The 23,965-nt window shown below is 40.7% G+C and overlaps 1 protein-coding gene across 7 annotated transcripts in view; it reads right to left on the bottom strand.

Moving 5' to 3' along the window:
• Positions 1–23,965, bottom strand: part of iqsec1b (IQ motif and Sec7 domain ArfGEF 1b) — a 332,046-nt gene that overhangs the window by 27,274 nt on the left and 280,807 nt on the right. For 6 of the 7 annotated variants that reach the window (XM_084726876.1, XM_084726885.1, XM_084726895.1 and 3 more), the window contains one exon: positions 1,145–1,424. In XM_084726876.1, the coding sequence (XP_084583002.1) occupies positions 1,145–1,424 (280 nt within the window). Of the gene's footprint in view, positions 1–1,144; positions 1,425–12,412; positions 12,716–23,965 lie in introns of those variants that run through there. The other variant, XM_084726919.1, reaches the window with a different exon arrangement.

The raw sequence follows: 23,965 nt of genomic DNA, 5'->3' as shown, positions 1-23,965 counted from the left end.
AAAAATTCAGAAGGGTGTTGTTTGCAGTATCTCCCTCTTTTTGGGTCTGTTTGGCTTGACCACATTTTGGATTGATCTTAATATCCTTAGGTATATATGGATCAGGTCCAAATGTTTATGGGTCCTTTTTGGATCTGGCCCCAAATATTAGACCTGTGAGGACCTCTACTTTGCAGCAATGTATAACTGGGCAAGAAAAAACTTGTGTAGGTCAGTCCTATTACACTGATGAAACTCAATATGGGTCTGATTTGTTTCAGTCCAGTTCACCTCGCACAGGATTTATTTGTGGCTGGCTAAGCAGGTTGTAGACACATTTATCAAAGCAACTGATGTGATCATAAATATGTGTCCACTCCATTTAAGAGGGATGTGCACTCAACAAAACAGAAAAACTCCTCAAACCAAGACATTAAACCAGTAATTTCTTTGGAAATAGGAAACACAATGACTATTTCATGCACACTTGTATGGAACTATTTATACATGAGGACTCACATTTGTATTGTATAGTAGAATATGAAATACTGAGTGGGTGCTTCAGAGGCAAAAGTGATATATTTTGACATGGCTGGACTGATTCATCAATACAAATAGTATGATAAGTAATAATTGATTACTCTATTAATTGTTGCAGCTCTAGAGGGTTACTTTAAAAATGTATTCCAATAGAGTTAATGATTACTGGTAAAGATTTTTTTGTCTAATCCAAGTATCAAAATATTAAAGTAATGTAACCTGATTACTTTCTGTTATTTTTTACTTAACCTCAATCTAAAATTCAAAATTGATTGATTGATTGATTGACCTAAAGACAAGCAAGACAAGATGGTGTATTGTTCTTCATGCAAAATGTATTTTAAAATTGTAATCCTGCTATTAATCCCCATTTTACTAAATGTATTTGTAATCTGATTATGTCCTTTTTATCTGTTCCATTAAATGTTACTCTCCAAGCCTGAAAAAAGCACTAACATTTATTTGTTCCATTGGTAATGTGGTAATATTGATTAGTATAGCTTTAATGATTTTAAACACATAAAAATGAATTCCAAGATAAAATTTTGGGCAACATCGTTCATCCCTATATTAGGGATTTACAATGGAGTACAGTTGTCCTTGTCTTTGTGTCCTCCCTCCTCACCTGCTTGTCCTGTAGGTCTGATGAGAGCTCATAGCTCTCTGACAGCGAGCGGGAGCGCTTGATGGCCTCCTCCTCTGCCTGCTTGCGGAGGATTGACTGCGAGTGCTGGAGCTTGGGCCGGCGGGGCCGCTGGTGGCCGGGCAGGAAGATGTGTCCGTAGAGCTGGCTGTCCAGGTGGTCGGGACCGAGCCCGCCACTGCGGGTCACTGGGACGCAACTGTAGCCGCTGCTGGGGTCCACAGAGGCGCCCACCTCGCCGCCCGGAACATCACCTTCCACACTGCAACACACATGCAGAGTGCACTGGGTTAGTTTGCTGAGTCATTTTCCTGAGGGCATGCACTGCTTTGTGTTTCAGCGAGAGGCACGTGACTGATAGAAAGAGTGAACTTTGATACTGCTGGCAGGGTATAAATATGAGGGAGAGAATTTATAGCAGCAGTCTGAGTGCTGCCGGTCTCCTATTCCCTTCACAATGCAGAAAAGATGTCTGAAGCAACAACAAGACTGCACCACTCTATCTTGATTAGAAGAAATTAAAAGCCTATGAATTAATTATGAAAACCGAAGAGCCAACATAAAGCACAACAAACACTGAAATTCCCAGGATATTATCAGCAGCTCAGTCTTTCAGTGAAGAACAAAGCAACACAATGTCAGGAGTGATTGTGTGTAAAGCAGCGCCTTTGATATTAAAGGAACAGTTCACCACAAAATCAAAAATACATATCTTCCTCTGGCCTATAGTACTATTCATCTGTTTAGATTTTTTTAATGTGAGTTGCAAAGTTTTGGAAATATCAGCCATAGAGATGTCAGCCTTCTCTCCAATAAAATGGGACTAAATGGCAGTTTCTTTCTATTAGAAAGAAAGTAGTTCCAGCAGATTCTACTGCAGAAAGAAAATAGTTCCTACATGAAACTGCTCACTTTTTGTGTTTTGAGCACCACTAGCCAAGAGCCATTTAGTCCCATTATATCAAAGAAAATACAGATATCTCTCTGGCTGATATATCTGTCTGCAGCTCACACTAAAACTATCTAGATTAATAAACAGCCCAAACACAAGCAGAAAAATATGTATTTTTGATTTTGGGGTGAACTGTCCCTTTAATCAACAATGAGACTGTGCCACTCTATCTTGATTAGAAGAAATTAAATGCCTGTGAATTAATTATGAATACCAAAGAACCAACATAAAGCACAACAAACGCTGAAATCACCATGACATTATCAGCAGCTCAATCTTTCAGTAAAAAACAAAGCGACACAATGTCAGGAGTGATTAAAGCGTGTGATGCTGTGCCTTTAATATTAAGATCAATAAGGATCTTTGTCTGCTCACTGTAGCACCGACCTGGACAGATGATTGGATAAACCCCCGACGGCACTGAGCAATGACTGGTCCTGCCAGCAGCTAAATGTCAAGCACAGATCTGCTCACTTCCTCCACACCTCTTCAGGCTGTTGTGCTCACCTGAGAGGGCTAAACGCACCGTGCTTTGGAGCTTGAACAATGAACACAGCTCAGTAACTACTACTTTGAGAAATCAAAGCCGTTTGTACTGGAAGACAAAACTGCAACCTAATCGGAGTTCTTTTTAAATGTGTGAAATAACAAGCTGTGCCTCTCCACAGAGGGAGAGGTTCTGCCTTTTTCTTCATACAGAGGCAGAACTGGATGCCAGTGTAAGAATGCATTTTATACATTTTAATTAAATGCATGAGAGGCCAGCTCAGCAAAGAGGGACTGCTGATGCGAGAATGTGGAAGGCATCAAAGTGAATACATATCGTCCACTCAAGACACGCAATCAAAGAGATTATAGCAGAATCACTGCACTCATGCTACTAGACACACACTCTGCTAACATGAGAAGGGCTGAACCAGAGCCACATCACTTTCACTTGTGTCACTAATTTAATGGCTTAAGACTCTACAACGTCAAAAAAGACTGTCGAGTTTCCTCGTACTTCAACGCCAACGACTTGGGACTTCATTTGGACCTGAGCCTTTTGACTTGAAAATACTTGATACCTTCCGTCAAGCCCAAAGATGAAAAAGTCTGTTACTTAAAAAGTGTGTATCCACAGATCAATTCATCTCCCTTCATTTCCTGAATCAATTTGTGTTAATTTTGCTCATTCTCAGCAAGTCAACCCTTAATTACTCAGATCCACTTCAAACCATGTGACAGCATCCAATCAAGTTGCAGCAGAGAACCATGAATGTTACGTTACTGAGGGACAGTTGGAAAAAAATACGGCAAAGATAATTTTGTTTGTAGTGGTCAATGAAAACAAATCACAGTATGCAAAATTACAGAATGAAACGCGACAACTTCCAGCTTCATTTGACATTTGAAGTTGCACAAAGAACGGTGAGTCGAGGCTAACACTGTTAGTGATAATTCTAATGTATCTCACCTGTTGCACAACAGTGTTTGAGTTTCAAGGATAAAACATGAGGTACTTGTGTAAAAAAAACAAAGTCGAAAAAGCAGTTATGATGATGATGATGATAATCAGAATTATATATTATAACCGACTAGTTGGTTATAATAGTGTGTGTAGAGGTTTGTACAGTTATACTGTAGCATCCTGATGTTGTCTTCAGGTGATGTAATGAAAGTAATGCACATACCTACAAATACAAATGACACATTTCATTTAACATTTTTTGGTGAATGAGGAGGTCCTTGTTTGCATAATCTAGATCAGCTCTGTGGCTAAAGACCCCTCCGAGAAGAAAAATGTTATTCTGTATATATTCTGTATAAAATACAGCAAAATAACAGAGAGTTTCATATGTTGTAGAGAGTCTTCTATGATAAATTTGTGATTTTGGGCTACACTTGACTGACTTATGAAGTACAAGATAGTTTTAACTCATCAGGCCTCTAACAGTTATTCAAATGAAACAATCAGATGCCTGGAGCAGAACATTTGTTTGAGACTGAACTTATACACATGTTCTCCCTAGATAAAACATGAGTTACTTTTGCTAAAAACAAGTTTGAAAAGTGGTTCTGATGAGTCTGGTAACCTGACATCTCCTTCATAAAAAAGCAGAATATTGTAATCGACCAGCGTAGTGTGTGTGTGTAGAGATCTGATGTTGTTTTCAGGTGACTTAATGGAAGTAAATACATTGATCGGTTGTGCGTAACTTCTGTGTGTACTTCTCAGAAGCTGCAGATTTATTACCATCATTGGTGGCATTCTGACTCATAAAGCAAACTGTTGCAAAAAAGGGAACAACACTCTGTATTGACCTTCTGCTGTCTGCAACTTTTTTCCAGTTGTGTTCCAGCATATCTGTTCACCAGGGGCCACAGTCAGACCGTAACACCCACACTGTTTTTCTAAGCTGTTGCTGCCCTCCCTGTACATACTAGTGCACTCCAGCTAATTTCAGATGCACTCCGAGTCACTGTGCTCTGAAACCAGGCCTGTATTTTGGGCTGAAAACTCAAAGTTTAGGATTAGGACATGAGACTTACTTGCGACTTGCAATTAAACGACTTGGTCCTGCTTCTGGAAACAACTGTGTTCAATCAACTTATAGCAACAAGTGGACACTTTGTGTTGCACTTTCGCACTTTGGTGACTGGCAGGTGGTTTGTATAGTGAGTGAGTGTATGTAAAACACACTCCACTTCCCTCATTCAATAGTTGCAGTAGCTTACAATGCTGCTATCAGAAAGCAGAAAACAATACATTTGTGTTACAGGAAACAGACTTATTGCCTGTGTATTGTATGACCTTGTATTAACAGCACAGTCAATCAGTCTGAGAGAGAAAAATGTTTCCAATTCATCAAACAAAGCCAGATGACACCATTATGTAGTTACGGGGCCAGACTTTAAAAATGATTTCCTGAACTTCACCCTGCCAATCTTACAATATATGGTTGAACTGTGAGCTTCTCTATCTTAAAGCAACCATTTTCTTAGCAAAATGGGATCAATATAATTTCATTTTGTTTGTTGTCAGCTGATGGATGAAGTGGTAAGGCTCAGAACAAGGACGCCCATCTATGTAGAGGCATCCATCACTGCATAACCTTGTCAAATCCCTCGATCTCTGTGGAAGAATGTGTCAAGGTTTGATAATAAAGGCTAAAACAAAAGCTGTTACAGGAAAGAGATTTGATGTCCAGGGGGAGCTCAGAGCAGTAAACATGTAGCACACGCAAGGTGAAATGAGTGGTAATGAATGATGCCTGTCATTAGCCTGCGCAAACAGAATACCAGAGGGTGCCATTTAAAAATGCTTCTATTCATTCTGTCTGTATCACTCATGCACAGTGGATTTCTACAGAAAACAGAATTTGCCACATTTTATTTGACATTTTCTGGTTAATGAGGAGGACCGTGCTGGTTTAATCTAAACCAGTGCTGGGATCAAGACCCCTTCAAGGGGACAGGAAATAAAAAGGAAAGAAAAATGTTGCTCTGCTTTTCAGATTTACATTTCTCTGACATTTTAAAAAGTCCTTTTTTCTAGCAGTACACAAGGAGAGAGGGTTTCATATGTTGTAGAGATTATAAAGTCCTCCGAGGCAAATTTGGGATTTGGGGGTTTATAAATAAAACTGACTTAATAATAGTTATTCAAATGAAACAAAATTTAGAGCTGGAAAATCTTTTTGAACTCCTCATAACTTTTGCACATATTCTGAACCGTGATGAGGGCTTGCTGGCAGGCACTTCATTTTAAGCAGCACTTGACAAAAAGGTTGGAAACTGCGTGATAGCTACTGTCAGCCTGCACCACTGTCTGCCCTTTCAGGAGGCTGACCGTACAAGAAAAACAACAGCTTTTTCCTTTGTTCAAATGCCTTACAGTCTGAATGTACTCAAACAGACACACACACAAACAGCTGTGGACAACACAAACACATAGGAGTCCACTTGGAAGATGCGTTCCACAAATTTGCAGACGGTATTCCCTATCCAACACATTCTCATACGCAAACACCATAATAGATCCATTTTCGATTACTCACAAAATTACCGGTGGAGAGTACAGGCAGCACCAAACCTTAACTACATGACGCAGGTCACATGACATACCTCACATGACATTGCACACATGGTTTACATTGTGAAATGGTCCCAGTTTGGTTAGGTTAGGTTTAGGAAAAGATTGTGGTTTGGGTTAAAATGACTATGTTGTGTATGACATGTAATGGAAGAGACGTCACTCAAGTGATGAACAGTACCTCCACAACAAAATTTTGAAATACTCAAAAATTTAATTCCATGTTTACCTTTTGTTCCACACGGCACTCTAACTCTGGTCTACTGGGCAAAACTCCTGAACTGGTTGTTTTTTTTACTGTCTCCCAAGTTTCTTTGTGCACAAATGAAAAAGACAAGCTATAAAGTTTTAATTAGTGAACTTCAGAGGTTTTAGTCTGCAGATTTTTGACTTTCGGAGATAGCTAAGCTAGCCACTAGCAGGCCAAATCAAAGACTTTCACACCTAGAAGTCTGGACAAAAGTCCCTTTTTTGAGGCAGTTTTTTTTTCACATTTCATTACTTTTGGTTTCACTCTGCAATTCCCTGAGTGAAATAAATAAGTTAAAACATCATACCTGGGCTGCTTCTCCCTATATGTGACACCGATTGGTTTGTAGACAGGCGTGTATCTGATGTTGGCGTGTTTACAATTCAGCAGGTAGCCTGGTGTCAGTGGCCATATTCATAGAGAGAAATTAATAAACAGATTCACATCATTGTCACCATAACATCATCATCATTATTATTATTAACAGCAAATGAAAAGTGTCCGAATTTTTCCAGCTGACTCTTGATAAAGTTGTCACACCAGATGTCAATTAAACATCTGGTCTCCTCCTGTCCCCATATGCTCCCGTGGCTCATTTTGTTTTGATGATTCACACCAAAAACAAATCCAACCGTGGTTCACTTTGATCCAGACCAAGACCACCTCTTCTCGACCGACCAAAATCCGCCTTTTGGGTCTGGACCATGGTCTGGGGGAGGTTTTACCCCTGTAATTTTGATCCAGATCAAACTGCATACTCAGAAAGTCCAGATCAATTGAGGTAGGACTAGACAGGGCACTGCCACTCTGCCTTGCCACCAATTTAAAAGCCTTGACCTGCAAAACAAGGTCAAAGTTATGAATCTTTCTATCATGAATTTTTGATCCATAGAGGTTTTATATCTGTAAATCACCATCTCTATGGGCCAGGGGGGACGTCGTGGGCGGGGGCAAGCGGGGAAACACTTCTGTGCATATTCAGTGGGCCGTATAACCAGGAAGAAAACCCAGAAGCTAGGAAACTTTTTTAGCTCATACTGAATGGGCACCAGTTTTGCATTCACTATCTAGTTCCTTATAATATATCTATGTGCCAAACACATCCTGATACCACTTGGCCTATAAAGTGCTCAAAAGTAACAATAAATTTATCATAGTGGTGGCAGAAGATCATTTCTAAGAGATATGGAAAGTACTGACAAACTAGCTTCATATGATTATTTTGCCCATCCATGACAAACAACCTATTTTGTTATTTATGGAGGATTTGTTGCCTCTCAGCCAAGTCACATTGAGGTAGTCTGAGAGTCCTCTGTCATGGGATAACATCTCTCATTAGAGAAAATGTCTTCTCTCTCCGAGCCGGACACTCGATGCTCATTACAAAAACCCTCTCTGCGTCTTCATTCTCCTCCCCATGCATCCTCAACGCATTTTTAATTCTAAAAGGAACAAATCTAATCAGACAGAGAGAGTCCTTTAATTAGACTGAAGGGTGGGCTGTAATATGTCTGCTCCAGCAGAGGATGTCTAATTGGAAATATCCATTTGTTTAGATTGAAGAGAGGCTTAGCATGCTTGAAATGTGGCACTCAGCTCGGAGCAAGAGTAGGCAGACGCCTCTAGGAACTCTGGGAAGACTGAAAGCATGATAGCACTTGAGGCATGTTTATGTCTTCACTTAGCTGGTTCTGTTGCATAAAGTTACTGAACAAGATGTTCAGCTCTCAGTTGCACAATAAAGAACTGCGTGATGCATTTAAAAGCTCAAACAACAGCTCAGACAAACAGCTTTACTAAAACAGAGGAGGTTGGTTGAGGACAACCATTCCTTGCAAAATATAAAAGAGCCTTTAAATTTCAATATGTATGAAGCCGCTCTTCATCCAGCGGCACAGAGGTTGAGTCACCCCAGCAGTCAAAGCGTTACTGATCCAATTTCCTTAGACTGGGGGGGCAAGAGAGAGAAAGAAGGAAGACTTTGGTCAAACCCGTCAACTAACTGAGAGACTTCAACATTCTGTGCCAAGCATTCATTCAGCCTCATTAAAATTAATATCCTCCCCCCCAAAAAAATCCCATTTTAAAGCAGAGGCGCACTGGATAAAAAGAGCAGAGGAGGAGGAGTGAGAGGCCAGAGTTCTTAGAATATGTCAAGACGGAGGGAACCTCATTCTGAACAAACTGGGAGTCATCCTTGCATGGATAGAAAATCTGTTTGCCCCCTTTAACATAATGAAATGTCATCATAATATAAGAAGAAAATGGGTTTGTTACATTTTGACTTGACAGAGTACCACAAGAGTATACTACAAAGGCTTCTGTTTCAGGTTGGGCTGATTTAAAAATGTTCAAACTGGTCTGATATTAAGCCAAACACTGGACAGCTATTACCAAACTTTACCACTAGGTGTTGCAAGTGACTGTTCTTAAGTTTAACAGCAAAATAATAGATTAAATTAAAAAAATTAATTATTTCTTGCTTTTCGTTTATTAACAGTAGGTCCACTGTAAGTGCTGTATGGGAAGCTGTTGAGTTTTCCATGATACGTTCCTGCAGATATTTCACAATAAAAGCCTTGTTAAGAAATGAACAGTTTCTGTGCATTTTAATAGCCATACTGCACGGTATTTAGTATGCCGGTAAAAGGTATAGTATGTCTCAATACAAAGGATGTCAAATGCAGTATGCTAAAAATACCAGGATGTCCTGGAGCATCCGGTCTCATGTTGCAGTATGCAACTCAGCATGCTTTTCTGACCTACAGTCCTTTGTGTGGGCGAGAGGGTCAAAGTTCAAGGAGCAATGTTATGAGGAAGTAGTATGTCCCAGTTTTATGCATACTGCATGCAGCAATACATACTTTGCATGTATGTACTGCAGCTGCAGTACATACTTAAAGTTTTTTTTAAAAAAGTACATGTTATGGAATGCATAGTTTCTGCCCACTGACAGCTTTTAATTTGAAACAGATACAGGAAGTGTAGTGTTGACATGTCTGAGAGCTATTTCCTGTCTCTTTTTCTTGAAAGGACGTCATATGATGGCAAACACTGATTCAGTTTGCATAAAACCAAACTGGTCTAAGTTCGTACACATGACTGGACGGACAAAACTCTACTCCCAGCTTACCAAGTTTTCACAGTTTGTATACTGAGTGACTGACTTCTGTTATAACACAATTAAAACTTTTGATCTCAGGTACAGAAGCTTTATATCTCAGTTTTTGAAACAAATTCCACTTGTTTTCAATGTAGCTTCACTTTTTCAGGATTTCAAGACAATGACATGTGACCTAACAAAAATAAGCAACAAGCAATTCCCTACTCACTGAAACAAACCATACCATTAGAGCAAGATGTTCACATATAATCATCACTTTATCTTCTAACATTAATCTGAAGTGACTGCAGTGTGTCTCAATCCTTACAGTGTGATGACAGGACATTTGAAAGACAGGAAAAAATGTAGGGCATTTGCCTCACACAAAAGCTATTCTTGGAAGAGATAATATTATCACACAAAGAATAATTTAATTTGAGCAAACAAAAGTCTATTTTGAACTGAATAAATATTTGCTATTAATCACTTAAGTGTACAATAATAACCTGTCTGACTAATTTGTACCTGTCTGTGCTCCCTGCCGTGCACTGACACTTGCTCTCAGTGTCTCTCTTGGTCTCTCAATGTGCTCTACGCATTCTCAGGCTGGAGATATTACTTTTTTTTAACCTTGGAGAAAAGCCTCTGCTAAACGACATTGTAAATTGTAACTACATGTTTGCAGGTGCATCATAACTGCCATCAAAAGTTAATGCTTTGCTACATAAATGCAAATGTGTGGTTAGAAATAAAGTATAATTATGGCTTTAAGCTATAGAGCATATTAAAGGGAGCATGTGTGTAGCCACTGAAATGACTGCACATGATTGGTCAGCATTGGCTGCTTGTGTTTTCTCCTAAGTTTCTGATGCTAGTAGAAGTTGCTTTGAATCAACGAGGTGAGACGGTTGCTGTGGGGTACAGAATTAAAGCAGGACACGGCATGACAGGATCACGCAAGATGCATCCGTCTGGTGTTGCAGTGAAAATCTCACTGTGAAAAATCCAACAGTGAAATATCAAACGTGTGAAGCATAAACCTGGCATCACGTTTGCCCTCGCACTCGCTCAATCTGACCGGGCATTCCAGTGTGCCACAATTTCAGCCAGCTGAAGGACCGGAGCAGGTCACTTCAGCTCACCAATAGGATTACTGGTCACTAGGGAGGTATGGAAGCACAGGGAAACTGCGAGAATGCCCACTAAATGTCCAATTCATTCAAACTGCATTCTCCCAGCCAAAGCAGAGATTACTTGAGTGCTAGTAATTTTCTAGACTTGACAAAGCTCCTACAGAGCCACAGACGATATTATACGGCTGTTCTCATAAGCTGCAGAGTAGTTCCTGTGACAGGTAAATTAGCTTTGACATGCAAAATTGGTGGGGTACCCCTTTACATTTCAAACCTCACCTCTCCCTGACATTTTGAGGCTGCTATTAGACAGAGGTGCCAGATATGGTCTTACACTGGTATCAGCAAATCTTTATATGGATTGCACCCACATTAAAAGGTGTGCACCTCACCTTCACTCTCAAGTTATTCAGTTCGAAAACCTGCAAAGTTCAGCAGCATCCCATGACGGAGCATAAATTGCCACCTGATTGAATTTTAATGGCGTATTTGTAGTATGGATGGATGGCTACGGAGGAGGGGTGTGGGCAGGTGATGTGAGGACAGCTCGTGTGTCAACAGCCTCCTCTGGAGATGCCCTCATTGTGCTGCTGAGTGGCTTCTTCAAGTGGAGCCTCTCCTCACTGTGTCACCCCGCGGTGATGAATTAATTACTCCGACCTGCCACTCACACGAACTTCAGCCTGCCTCTGCTGCTTCTCTTTGTTTCGCTCTGCATTCACACTGACGTTGTCGTGTGTTTCACAAGTGAGTAACTCCTAGAATTCATTTAAAGGAGTTTTTGTTCTAAACACATGGCGTGGTGACGTGCCGGAGCCATGGGCGCCCAACACTATATAATTCCCATGAACCGACACGAATGACACCGCCTCCCCTCACCCACCCTAATGGTCCAAATCAGCCCAGCAGTTCACTTTCGCTCACTTCAGTTCCAACAATCCGACACAGAAGAAAAAGAAATGCCACCCGGTCACGTCCTCTGGCTCTGGTAGCTCAAACATTTCTGGACATGTCCACTAAAGCTGTTAGACATAGCGTCCATTTTTCAGGTGGTTTTCAACACTCATAGTTGTGTTTGACACTGAGACAGCGGGGCGGACACACCTCCAGCATTTCAGAGAAGAGAAAAGTGCTCATTTTTAAATGATTTTGAGACCTAATTTAACAATTTTTTAATCATTCATATTTGGCTGGGTGATTAACAACACATTTCTGTGGTGTGACAAACTCAGATCACACATTTATTATCGCTTTACACGCTCTTTAAGTTGATTAAATGTGAGTTAGAGGGCACTGGATGAAGAACGGTTAAATATGACTCAGCTGCATTCGCTTGCTTGGCACGCAGCGGGAAAAATCAACGACCGACTCATCAATGAGGCACGAACCTTTGCTGCATCGCAAATGAAGCGCACCTTATTTACACAAAGTGTGCTCCTTGTGAATTTCATCCGCAGCTCTCCTCTGGCACAAAATCCACCACATTAAAAGCAATTCATCCAATAAAGAGCAAAGGCAATTTTGTTGGACTTTAATAAATGCTCTCTCAATTGATCTCAGTTGAGCCTGGCAGCAGTCCCTGAATAAAAAAGCGACCATTAGTGAAATGTATAACCTGCATCACGAGACTAATTCAGAGCCAAATCAGAGAGTAAGTACATGTCAAGCAACTATTAAAAGTATCGACTTCTACACACTTTTGCAGCACTGCACACACACACTCAACATTAGGCTTACCAGCTGTCAGATTCCAGCTCCAGTAAGGACTGAGTCCTGTCAGAGGTGCACTGCAGACACCACATGTTGCCCTCTGAGTTCCTACACCAGACCCATCACCATCCCGCTCTCTGTTACTCCATCCCTGGGTTAAATTTGCAGCCTAAAAACCGCAGCAGCTTCACTCTTGGACACTTCTCTAGCTTCTGGCCTTCCTTCAGAGCCTTTTCGAGGAGGGGCACTCGCAGGAAGAGGGAGGGAATTCCTCCAGAGGAAACTGGGTCGTGTGGCAGCGGGAGCACTGGTGCCCCGCAGATGAGGAGGGTCTTAAACAGGAAGGGGCAACAAGTAAGAAGCAAAAATGGAAGAGAGATTGAGCAAACTCTGGTGGTGATAGCATCAGACAGGCTTTATTAATAGAGTCTGAGAGGCAAGGATGAAGCCTGGGGAAACCCCTGGATATACCACTATAGCTGCTGCCATTATGGAGGTACGGCTGCAGTAATGTGAGCTTTACCTCGGTACAACTGTCCCCAGACATCAGCCTTCAGCTTCATATGGAAGACATACACGCTGCGTGATAATCCTGACTTTACAACTGCTGATCAAAGGCCTAAAAAGAGTGCTTAAAGTGATACCATCAATGCAACAGTCCTCTAACAGACAATGCAGAACAAGCAACAGCTGCTCGGCCAGCCGACCCTGCAGAGCTATCCTTTAACCAAACAACCAAGCTAATAGGGAATGTTTGACTCACAGCCGCTCCCATCTCTGTGCTGATGTTTAGGGTGATTTCCCCCGCTCCTATTCCCCTGCCTCGGCCCAAAAACTGAGCAGTGAGGGGCTGATCCATTTCCGCATAATGACATCATTACACAAACAAAGGGCGTGTATCAAGTGGGCCAAAGATGTTATCGAACCAAGGCAACCATGCAGCGTAAAGTGCTGAGATAACACAGCTAATTGCTGTGGTTTGGGTATAGATACTCCATGACTGTAAGGCCATCAAGCACCATGTTTCCACCCTTGGAACTTTCCCCAGGAACCAGGAACTTTCGGAGGGATTCGGTCAAGGTCTAAATAAAGTTCTGGGAACATTATTTTACCCCCTGAAAAGTCCCTCATTTGGGGGGTAGTAGTTTCCAAAAGTATAGGACCCTTGGAGGTGGTACTTGCATCTCCAGACATTTCTGATCAGGTCGAGTACAAGCAATATTTTATCTAAGCAACTATCTTTCAAAAGCTGCCGCCACAAATCAATTTGTCTTTTTCATCGTGCTTTGACACAATGAGTGACAAAAAAAAGAAAGCATACGACTAATGACATCGTTGTTGTTGTTGTTGTATATAGGTGCACAAAAATTACATATGAAAAAACATGTCGCATTTTAATACATCAGCTGACTAATTTGCCTAAACGTCGGTATAAACCCCAATAGAAAGGCAGCAACAACGGGCTGAGGGAACCTTTTATTTCCTTTAAAAACAGTTCCTTGGACTCAAAAGTTCTAGGTAAAAACGTAGCTTTATTGAGCAAAATTGTGTGCCAAAGTGATGTGTAAAAACATCTGTTGCTTTTTCAAATGTCAGCTGACTAATTTCTCTAAACTTCTTAGGTATTGAAGGATCTTTTAGTTCCTTTAAAAGTAGTTTGTCATACCTACACTTCTAGGTACCTGAAAGGGCAGAAACATGGCTATATTGAGCAAAGTTATGAGCAGTGTGTCTTTCTCTTGCATCAATGGACTAATTTGCCTAAACATTGCAGGTAATTAGCCCGCAGTGGACACAGACAAAAATGGGCTGAAGGAATCATTTAGTTCCTTGAAAAGCAGTTCCTGGAACTAAAAGTGCTGGGTACTTTGTGTGGAAACGTGGCTAAAATGTCCTGTTATTCTGCACTGTAACCTCTGGCGAATCATACATCTTTGTTGCATACCTCAAGAAAACAAAGTCTTAATGACTGTATATAACATGGAAAATAATCCTAATTACAGTCTATAATAGTAAGAATGAAGAGGGAGTCGGTGCATTATACTTCTCTTATGGCCCATTACATAGCTTAATAAAAAGGCAAAATGTTTCCCATATGGTGAAGGTTCATGTAAAGTGCAGCAGGGAGAGATACTGAGAATGTAGAGTTCATTATTGTTAATTATAAATGGAGTTGAGATGGTCTCTCAGGGGACAAATATGGACAAAAATTCCCTGACTCTCCTTTCAGGAAGTACAGCTTTGGACAATGCTAACTATAGAGCTTGGGGAGGTCTAGAGTAATGCCAGAAAGCCTGATCTCTGCACAGGCCAAAGCTGACAAAAAAAAAAAAAAAAAAGCCTTTACTGAGCTGAAGTCACGCAAAAACCTGAATAAGGCCCAAAAAGTCTTGATCCCTGGCCCAATCAAATGCAAGTTTAGGTTAAAGTAATAACTAATTTAAACATTCAGCCCTGCCCAGTTCTATCTAAGCCAGTTGGTTCCCTTTAGCATTAACTGTCCAGCTTAAGGTAAAGCTGCAGCAGTTAACACCCACTACATCTGTTTGAATGCAGACAGGGAGAGTTGGAGACAGCTGCCTTTGATCAGACCTTGGGTTATTTTTGTCCCTCTCATCTCTATCTTGACAGTGAGTAGCCAGTCTGTACAGTAGTTAGGGGAGAAGGGGTGTATTTTTACCTCACTGATGAACTCACTGAATCTGTGCCATACGCTAAAGGGGAGGCACTCATCAACATGCCATGACTCTGTGACAGATTTCAAATAACTTAGAGTCTCAACTGTGACTATCCCTTTACATTTATACAATAAAAGTTGTAATCCAAAATGGCAAGGAGAGGTTAACCTTTTTGTGCTGCAATAACCAGAGATGGAGATGGAGCCTGGTGCGATTAGCTTAGCTTAGCATTAAGACTGGAAACAGAAAGCAAACCAGCCGTGCCCTAATTTAAAAATACATTTAAAGCTCACAAAATAACATGTTATAGCTAGGTGTTAAATTTACATAAAAAGAATGGCGTATGAAGATAACGTGCTGGAACTATTTCTTGACAAACAGCAGCTGATATTCATCCACACTGAGCAGTGTCTCCACTGGTTACCAGCACTGACAACACGAGTCCAGGAAGTCACTGTTGTTCTCAAGAGATGAAAATGTCAAACTAAAATACAGAGTAGCAGTTTCCAACCTTTTTGTCGGATGTAAGGGCCCCATTGTCTGATGCTCTATTATTCCAATAAACCGATGTCCCATTTGTACAAAAGCCTGTTATCCTGCAAAAACAAACGCCCACCTCTCTGAAGGCCTCTTGTTCTGAAAATACACTTTCTGATTCTCCCTGGAGTTTTTTTCCCCCCTTATTATCTTAGTGTACTTTGATGTGCAAATGTCAGGTGACCTTTATCATCAAGGTAACAATAGTCAGTTGACCTTTGTTGTCATGGTAATAATAGTCAGATGGTAACAATAACAAACATGTGATCAAAGTTGGGAAATGTCACAGTTTGGTTACATTTAGGGAACAAAGCAAGTTTCTTAGATCTTGCAAAAGATCATGTTTTTAAGTTACATACATTTGGAGCAATGGGTTTTTGGGATATTGGGCTGTCGGACAAATAGGAGGATAGGATTTCGGTCCTTTGCATTAGGGCAGAGCTAACGGGTATCCTAACCAATAAACAAACATATATGAACTATTTGGGCTTCCAAGTAATAGGCCCTTGGAACAATGACATCACATTAGATAAAACCTAATGCCCTGTCAGATGTGCTCAAGTACCCCTTCATCAACACCAGTTACACACTTAATGATTCCAACTGTTAATACAACATTTTCAGGTAATAGTTTTATCTTCTCTGCTTGCATGCATTTTTTTAATTTATTTTTTTTATTAAATAGGTTGTAATCCTGTTTAATATACAATCTATGGTTGAAGCGTGTTGTTTCTCCCTGCCTTCTCCTCCCCCAGACAGGCAGGCTGCAGGAGCTCTGCATGAAGCACGCAGCCTCCTAAATTGACAATAACAAGTGACAACAAACCCTCCACTGAAGGTTGATCAGCTGATAATAACTGTCTATTGTCTGTCAATGTAAAGTTAAGCCAGTTATCCTGACGACAAAAGCCCGCTGCTCTGAAATAACACACTGGGATGATATGTTAAGTGACTGCCTGGCTCACTGCCTGCCAAACTCCATTAACATTTTGCTCAATTTAACAGTTATAAACATCTACGCCTTCTACAAGACTATTATTGATTTCTTATGACTCATAAACAGACACCAACTCATTTGGTGAACATTCAGGATTAATTTGAACTCTAATTAATATGAAATGGGCATACAAAACATTTGTTCTGGTCCAGAATGGTGGACACCGTGGCTGTAATGTTGCTGTCAAGTAAAGTCAGTATTTCATCTCTGATGACACATTGTCATCAATTTATGGTTTATTACAGAAATATATTTCAGATTTCTCCTTTACTCAAACAGTATATTTTACGCCTTCAAATTGGTTGAGCTGCTATACAATCTTTCCACGTACCCCCAAACAGCTGGGGATCACTTTGTTAGAGCTTGGTTCTTCAGCATGATAGATTTACACACAGGGACTCGAACATACGCTTCATGAGTTAGTGTGTTATCTGTGTCATCTATACAGCCTGTCTCCTGTCATTACACAAAACAAGTCTTATTATTCCATCACTGTTAACCATCAGGTTGCATCAGTTTCCTCTTGTGACCTTTTGGGCTGCGTGTGCAGAATGACAACACCTGAGGAAGGCAGACTGGCCTGTACATGACAAGAATAACAACATGATCACTTGACTTCTGTATACCCTCAATATGACCTCAATTTAAGTGATTGTGAAGATGTTAACATGACAATTTTAGTCAAGTACTGCTTGTCTCCACTGATGGTTACGTGCTTCCTCGTGCGTTTATATTCTGTGTCACACTTAGAAAAGCCTCTGAGGAATTCATAAAACAGCTGGTGCTTCTAGAGTGGCTGAATAACTCTGACCGAAGTGCCTTCACACTGAGTCTGCAGACAGACAACTCAACACCGGACGGTTCTTTTAAAGGGCTTGTGTTACAGACACACCTGTCACACTCTGTCTAGACTCCAAAGTGGAAGCAGCAGGAACTGTCGTCCTTGTATTAATCCCTACATCGGTTGCAGCTCCTCAGCAGGCTGGGCGCTCTATATAACCACCACTCCTCTACCTCCATCTACAATGTCCAAATCTCTCTTCCTCTTCCTCCTCCTGCTACATTTTGGGGTGACAGCACGCCACTCCCACAGCAGTGATACATTTCACATATTGCATGAGGCTGCTTCTCATCCAGCAGGGGGGGAAGGGGACAAAAATAGAGTCATTGACAGACACTGCATTTTCTGCTCCGCTTGGTAAGTAAATTGACCAGTCTGAGTGAGTGGGGTAGCTGGTGACAAATGTGTCTGCGCGTCCACCTCCCCAGATGCTATACGGCTGAGGCTGGAAACAACAGCGGCGCTGATTAGAAACACAGGGAGCTGAGAGTCGTCACACAGAGACGTTTTCAGCGGGGAGCTCGGACAAACATGCAGTTATAAGACAACAGGCTGCGGCATGAACCTGCACTGATAGTTCACTCCTCATGATCATGGTCATGTCAGCAAAAACACAAAACATTCCCAGGGTTCAACTTCCCAAATATGAAGACTGTTTTATATAATTGCAAATTAAATACCACAGGTTTCAGACTGTTGGTCATAAATAAACAGGCTCTGTGTACTTCCAAGGGGTGTTTTTCACCATTTTACGACCCTTTATGAAGTAAAATTATAGAGCTTCAGATGATAAAATTATGAAAATAATTCCCCTGCAAATTGTGTGACACCAAATATGTTTTGAGAGAAATGTCATGCCACCTTTGTAATGTTTTTTGAATATATAAAGGAAACGTGTTTACTTGTTTGTGTCTGTATAATCTTCACCAAAAATAAATTATTTCATTGTTTCTTGCAATTGTTTCTACAATATCTGCTCGTAGTAACTAAAGCAGCCTATGATATGATGTCAAAAATATGATATAAACCAGCTTGTAAAATTGTTTTATTTAAAAGAATAGCTTTTTCAACAATATTTCTCTATCAGCAAAAGTAGAGCAGCAGAGTACTGAAACTATAATTCTATAACTATAATAACAAAATTATTAAATATAATAACAAAATTATACAGTGATAAATCTTGTGTTCTTTTAGGTACCCACAACAAAACTGCTGTGATTGGTGGGACTTGCAGGAAGCTATGATGATTGGTGATATTTACAGAAAAATTGCAGTGATTTGGCAAAATTGCAATGTTGTGCAGAATTCATGGGGATTGGAGGGACTGACTATCAGTGAACCGAAGCCAATTTGAGTTTGAGACACCTGAACTAAAGGCAGTTTTGTGGGTTTTTATAGTATTTGATTACATTTAAGGAAACATTGTGGTTTTGGTAAATATTGACAAAGTCTCATTTGCACAAGACTCTGTTTTTTTAAATGTGTAACCAAGACCTCACCCATTCCCCAAAGTTAGTATCCTGAATGGATGCAAAGCCTTCCTGGAATGAAAAACAAAAAAACAAAAAACAAAAACATAGTCGGTGAACATAATTCAGGCAGCAATTATGTTTCCAGGGTTGATTTTAGAGAGTGTTTGTTGTAGCTTGAAAACTGAGATTAAATTTGACCTGATTATTTTTACAATCCACTTCATCTTAATTATGGGGGAGATCTGAATGTACACAAACAGGCACGCTATTAAAACAACAACTTGTACTGTAGTGAAGTCATAAATGCTGTTTTCCATTACAACTTGGAGCACAGAGTGTACCATGTTTTCACAAGTGCGTATGGCACACCAACAACATGTCAGCACATTTATAATTATCTCCTGTGTAAGCACCGTGTCCTGTTTACAGACACCAGGGAATAAGTTCATTTTGACGCGAAAACAAAGATCCAGACTGCCCTCGCGCTCTGGCCGGCCTCCAGCCGCGTCGCCCACACCCCCCACCCACCCACCCCCCCAGAACCGAGCGTGGCCAGGGCCCGGCCCCCCGGCAGCCTGGCCGTGTCTCTGGCTGCCCGCTTGCAAAGCTGTTTGGCTCCACTTCAACCCTGTAATCCCTGAGCTCAGAACCCACCCACGTGTGGCCTTCAGAGGGAGGCGGTGGCCCTGCCCTTTCTGCCTCCAGCCTCTCCACCATAGAGAGGAGAGAGGGAGGATTAACTGAACTCACCACTGGCTCCCATCATGCACATGTATGTTGCTCCTGGCCAGCGTGGAACACACAGAATACCCAGCATGCATTGTTTACTTAAAGACACTAACTGAATGCAAGCATCTATACGCTTGAGCACCCATTAAATGCACTCACACACACGCAGAAAATATAAAGCCGACGTGCTGCAGAGTCAGGAGCTGGCAGATGAAACACAGTTGATGTTATGTTGATGACCATATGGCATTGAATCTGTTCAGTGTTTATGCTGTGCTGTGGTCGCCCCTCTGACCACAGTGCAGTTATTCAGCTTATCTCTGCTAATCCTCCTGCTCTAACTCTTCCTCCATCCTGTTCCTGAGCCGCCAAACCAACACCAGTAAGCCACGGCATTGTAGGCAGACGTAAACACCGAGCAACCTCAGGTGGAGGCTCAGGTGGGCTTAAAATACAGTGTAAGTTATTACACTGTGTGGTAGAAGGGATGGGTGATATGGCACCGAAGTAATATCAGGATAACATTACAATTTTTGCAATAGCGGTTAAGCTCTCCTTGTGGGATTTTTGTCTCTCCTTGTACTAAATCAAGTGGTGAAATTAGTTTTTGTTGTGTCTTCTTGCACTTCTTGCATATCACTGTGAAGTTACTTCTCTTTTTAGAACTAACTCTTCCCCCATAATATTGCCATCATCAAAATAAGAATTTATAATATTGTAATCCTGTCATTATCATGATATAATTTTCTTATAATGAAAAAAAAACATATATCATGAATTATATGATATAGCTGAGCTGAACTAATGATTAATTTCATTATTGATTAATCTGCAGGTTATTTTCAATGTCAAAAACTTTCACAATTTCCCAAAGCCCAAAGTGACGTCTTCAAATTGTTTCTTTTGTCCATCAACAGTCCAGGATCCCGAGATTCTTCATTTATTAAATAAATACCAAATAAAGGCAGAAAATCCTCGCATTTCAGAAGCTGGGCTCAGCATATTTCCTTTAAAAAATCGTCAAAATTGTTAGAATTTTTTTCCCCATCAACTATGTATAGCATTTCTACAACAAAGTCTGACGGGACAAGAAACATGAGCAGTCAGAGGAGAAGACAGTAAACAAGCCGACAGTTTAGCCAGATTATCTATAGCACAAGGTAAAACTGCATGTGAGTGCACCTGCACTACCAGTAATAATCCCTCATTACACAGGAAAAGTGTGCTCACATCTGTGGTAAGTACGTTCGGTCAAAGTTCAACCAGAGAACCAGCGTGTAAACAGTGATCAATGTTGGAAAAGGTAAACATAACTTATGGATAAAGTGCTTCGACAGGGTTCACTGGGTTAAATTTAAGACTTCTGAGACAATCAAATCACAAAAATCACAAAGAATTGAATACTAATGTAATGGTCAAAGCGCAAAAAGTATGCAAAAACGAGCAAAGTTATAAGGACTTATAATTTTTAATTAGTTGATATTTATGACATCTTTGTCACTATTTCCCCGTTGCAAAAAATATTCAAGTCGACATATGAATTTGACATAAAATCAGGAACAACACTAGCAAAAATAAATGTCAATAAGTTGCCAGTAACTTTAGGTGGAGGTGTTTAGGTCAATATCTGGCAAAGGCTTTCCTCAACAGGACTACTTCCAGCCAGTTTTCACTAAAATCACCACTTTGCCACTATGAGATGACAACCTTCTGGCTAACTAGCACTAGCAGCAGTGCTTAGTACAGATCTGATGGCACCGACTCAAACTCCACACTAAATGACACATATGTTAACTAGCCGGGCTAAATTAGCTTAGCAACAGAGGTCTCTGACCATGGTTCACCGATGTAATAGAGCAAAACCCTCTCAAAACGGATGACTAATGACTGATATACAACACTTATGCAGAATATGTCCTATACAAATGACAAGTTTTGTTTCATTTTTTGGGTGTAGTTACTGTTTAATATAGCTCATCCTCACCAGAGCAATGGCTGTATTAGTCATATGTGCAAGCAGCTTATAACGACCAGGATTTACATTCATTGTTCGGCAACAACATTTAGTGACTGTAGTAATTATGAATTATGAAGATAAAAAAAAAGAAATTTATGAAGAAAACAGGGAAGGTTGGTGTGGATGAATGGGTCGACACTTTTACCCAGGAGGCCGCTGTTCACGTCCCGTGTGAAACTGAAAGACAATAATGACTTATTTTACTTAACTTACGTCCCATATGTAACGTAAGTTACCCAATTTAAATTGACCCATTAGTTTTTCCTAAAGCTAACCACATACTTTTGGTGCCTAACATTTACCACGCGGTGATGATGGCCCAGTACCACAAAGGTGCGGCATGCCTGACGCTGTTACTCACCAATGGTCATATATGTCATTTTGGGGTTAATTGGCAATTGACCTATTCAGTCGTTTAAGTAACATACATACCTAAAACTAGCAAGATCTTTTCTTAAACCTATAACCAAATAGTTTTGGTGCCTAAACCAGATCAAACTGCAACCATTTCACAACATTAAACATGTAACAATGAAGGTCTGGTATGATGAAGGTCAGGTACACCACATTTTGGTATGAGGACATGTTTCAATATTTGTTTTTGTCTTCTCTTCAAAAATAAGTTTGGCTAACCTGAGGGTTTGTTTAAAACCTGTCCGACTGTTATTACTGATAGGAATGGTGGCAAAAATGTCAAACACAGCCCAGGCTTAAATAAAGGATCAACTTAAAATCTGCTGTTTTGTTCTTTAAGTAATGCAGTCAGATTTAATCTCAGCCCAAGAAAATAAGGTGTAGCTCTGACTCAAAAAAATCAATCAATGTCATCCCCTGGCAGAAATCCTTAAATGGTGCTTGGTTTAACTTTCTGTATTTGTGCTCCACAGCCGGGCTGAGATTTTATCATCAATTCCTATCTTCAGTGTTTGTTATTGTCAGGTCTGAATGCTGGGCAGACAATCTGAGCTCCCCCGATGCTATCTGATGATTCAAGACAGGAAAGCATTTTTCAGATGTCCTCCATAGATACAGAGCATGACGCTGCATCATCGGCCAGCTCGGGAGCTCCAACCAACAGAAACCCCTGACAATCAGATTTTAGCCAACCAAGTAATACTAGATAACATTCAATGAAGCAGAAGCATACATTCACAAACAGCTCATCACCCCCATCGTGTGCCGTCGAGACGTGCCTCTCCTTCACAGGACACACAACAGATCCTGACATGTTTAGTTTGCACTGAAAACAGATGAGAGGCTCGCAGTGACGTCGACCTGAGGCGCTGGTGGACAAGCTGCTGCCTCATTAGTATTCATAAACATTTTGCTATTCCAGGAAGAGCAGCCGGTCTGAGCGTGCTCAGACTGTGTCTGAGAATGGCTGGACACCGGCTATGTGCGAAGGAGGAGAAGACAAAACAGAAAAGCAGAGAGAGAAGAATGGAAAAGATGAGGCGGGTTAAACTCGAAGAGGACAGGTTTCTGCAGCAGGGACACAGTTCATGACATGAAAACTAAAAATAGCACTTCATCACTTGGGGGCAATTTAGACTTCGTACTAACATTAACAATGCAATGACACTGATTATTTGTCTTTAAATCAAAGCAAAGTGGACACATTTAGCTCATTTACTGTGTGGTTTTGGTATACTGTCATTTTAAAAGATTACAGATTTGGGGTACAGTGTTAAGTCTAGATTCTAGGCCCTGTACTTTCAGCTTTCAGACAATCATCATCATCTTATTATTAACCTTGTTTTGTTTGGAATTTTCACATCAAAATGTAATGCTATATTAAAACTAAATGGGGGGAATGGCTGACTGTGAGAGCCCTCACTCTCAGTCTTTTCCTGTCCTTTTATTGAACTGAACTTTCCTGGCATGAGAAACTGCTGGATATCAAATTTCAACATCTGCCTTTGAATGCTAATAAAACCTTGACAACCCAACCTGTTCTCTTCTTACGTTGACGTCTTGGTCACCCACCCCCTCGCTGTCTCATTCTAGCGGAAAAGGTAGTTTTTTGCGTCTGTATGAGACGCTGCCAGAAAGCCTTTTTAACACGTGGTTCAAACTTGCACTTTGGTCAGGATTAGGCACCAAAACTACTTGGGTAAGTTATGGAAAAGATCATGTTACATACATCAAGTGACGAATGTGATGCTTGGAATGTTATGTAATTTAAAACCAGTGTTGTAGTCAAGACCACCTAAGTCAAGGCCAAGTCATGGACAAGATCGAAGTATATTGAGAACAAGACAAGACCAAGACTTTGAGGGGCGGAGACAAGTCAAGACCAAGACCAAGCC

This window comes from Lutjanus erythropterus, chromosome 2 (genome assembly GCF_056507025.1).
Source record: "Lutjanus erythropterus isolate fLutEry1 chromosome 2, fLutEry1.hap2, whole genome shotgun sequence".
NCBI lineage: Eukaryota > Metazoa > Chordata > Actinopteri > Lutjaniformes > Lutjanidae > Lutjanus > Lutjanus erythropterus.
This window is presented reverse-complemented; position numbering and strand designations above follow the sequence as displayed.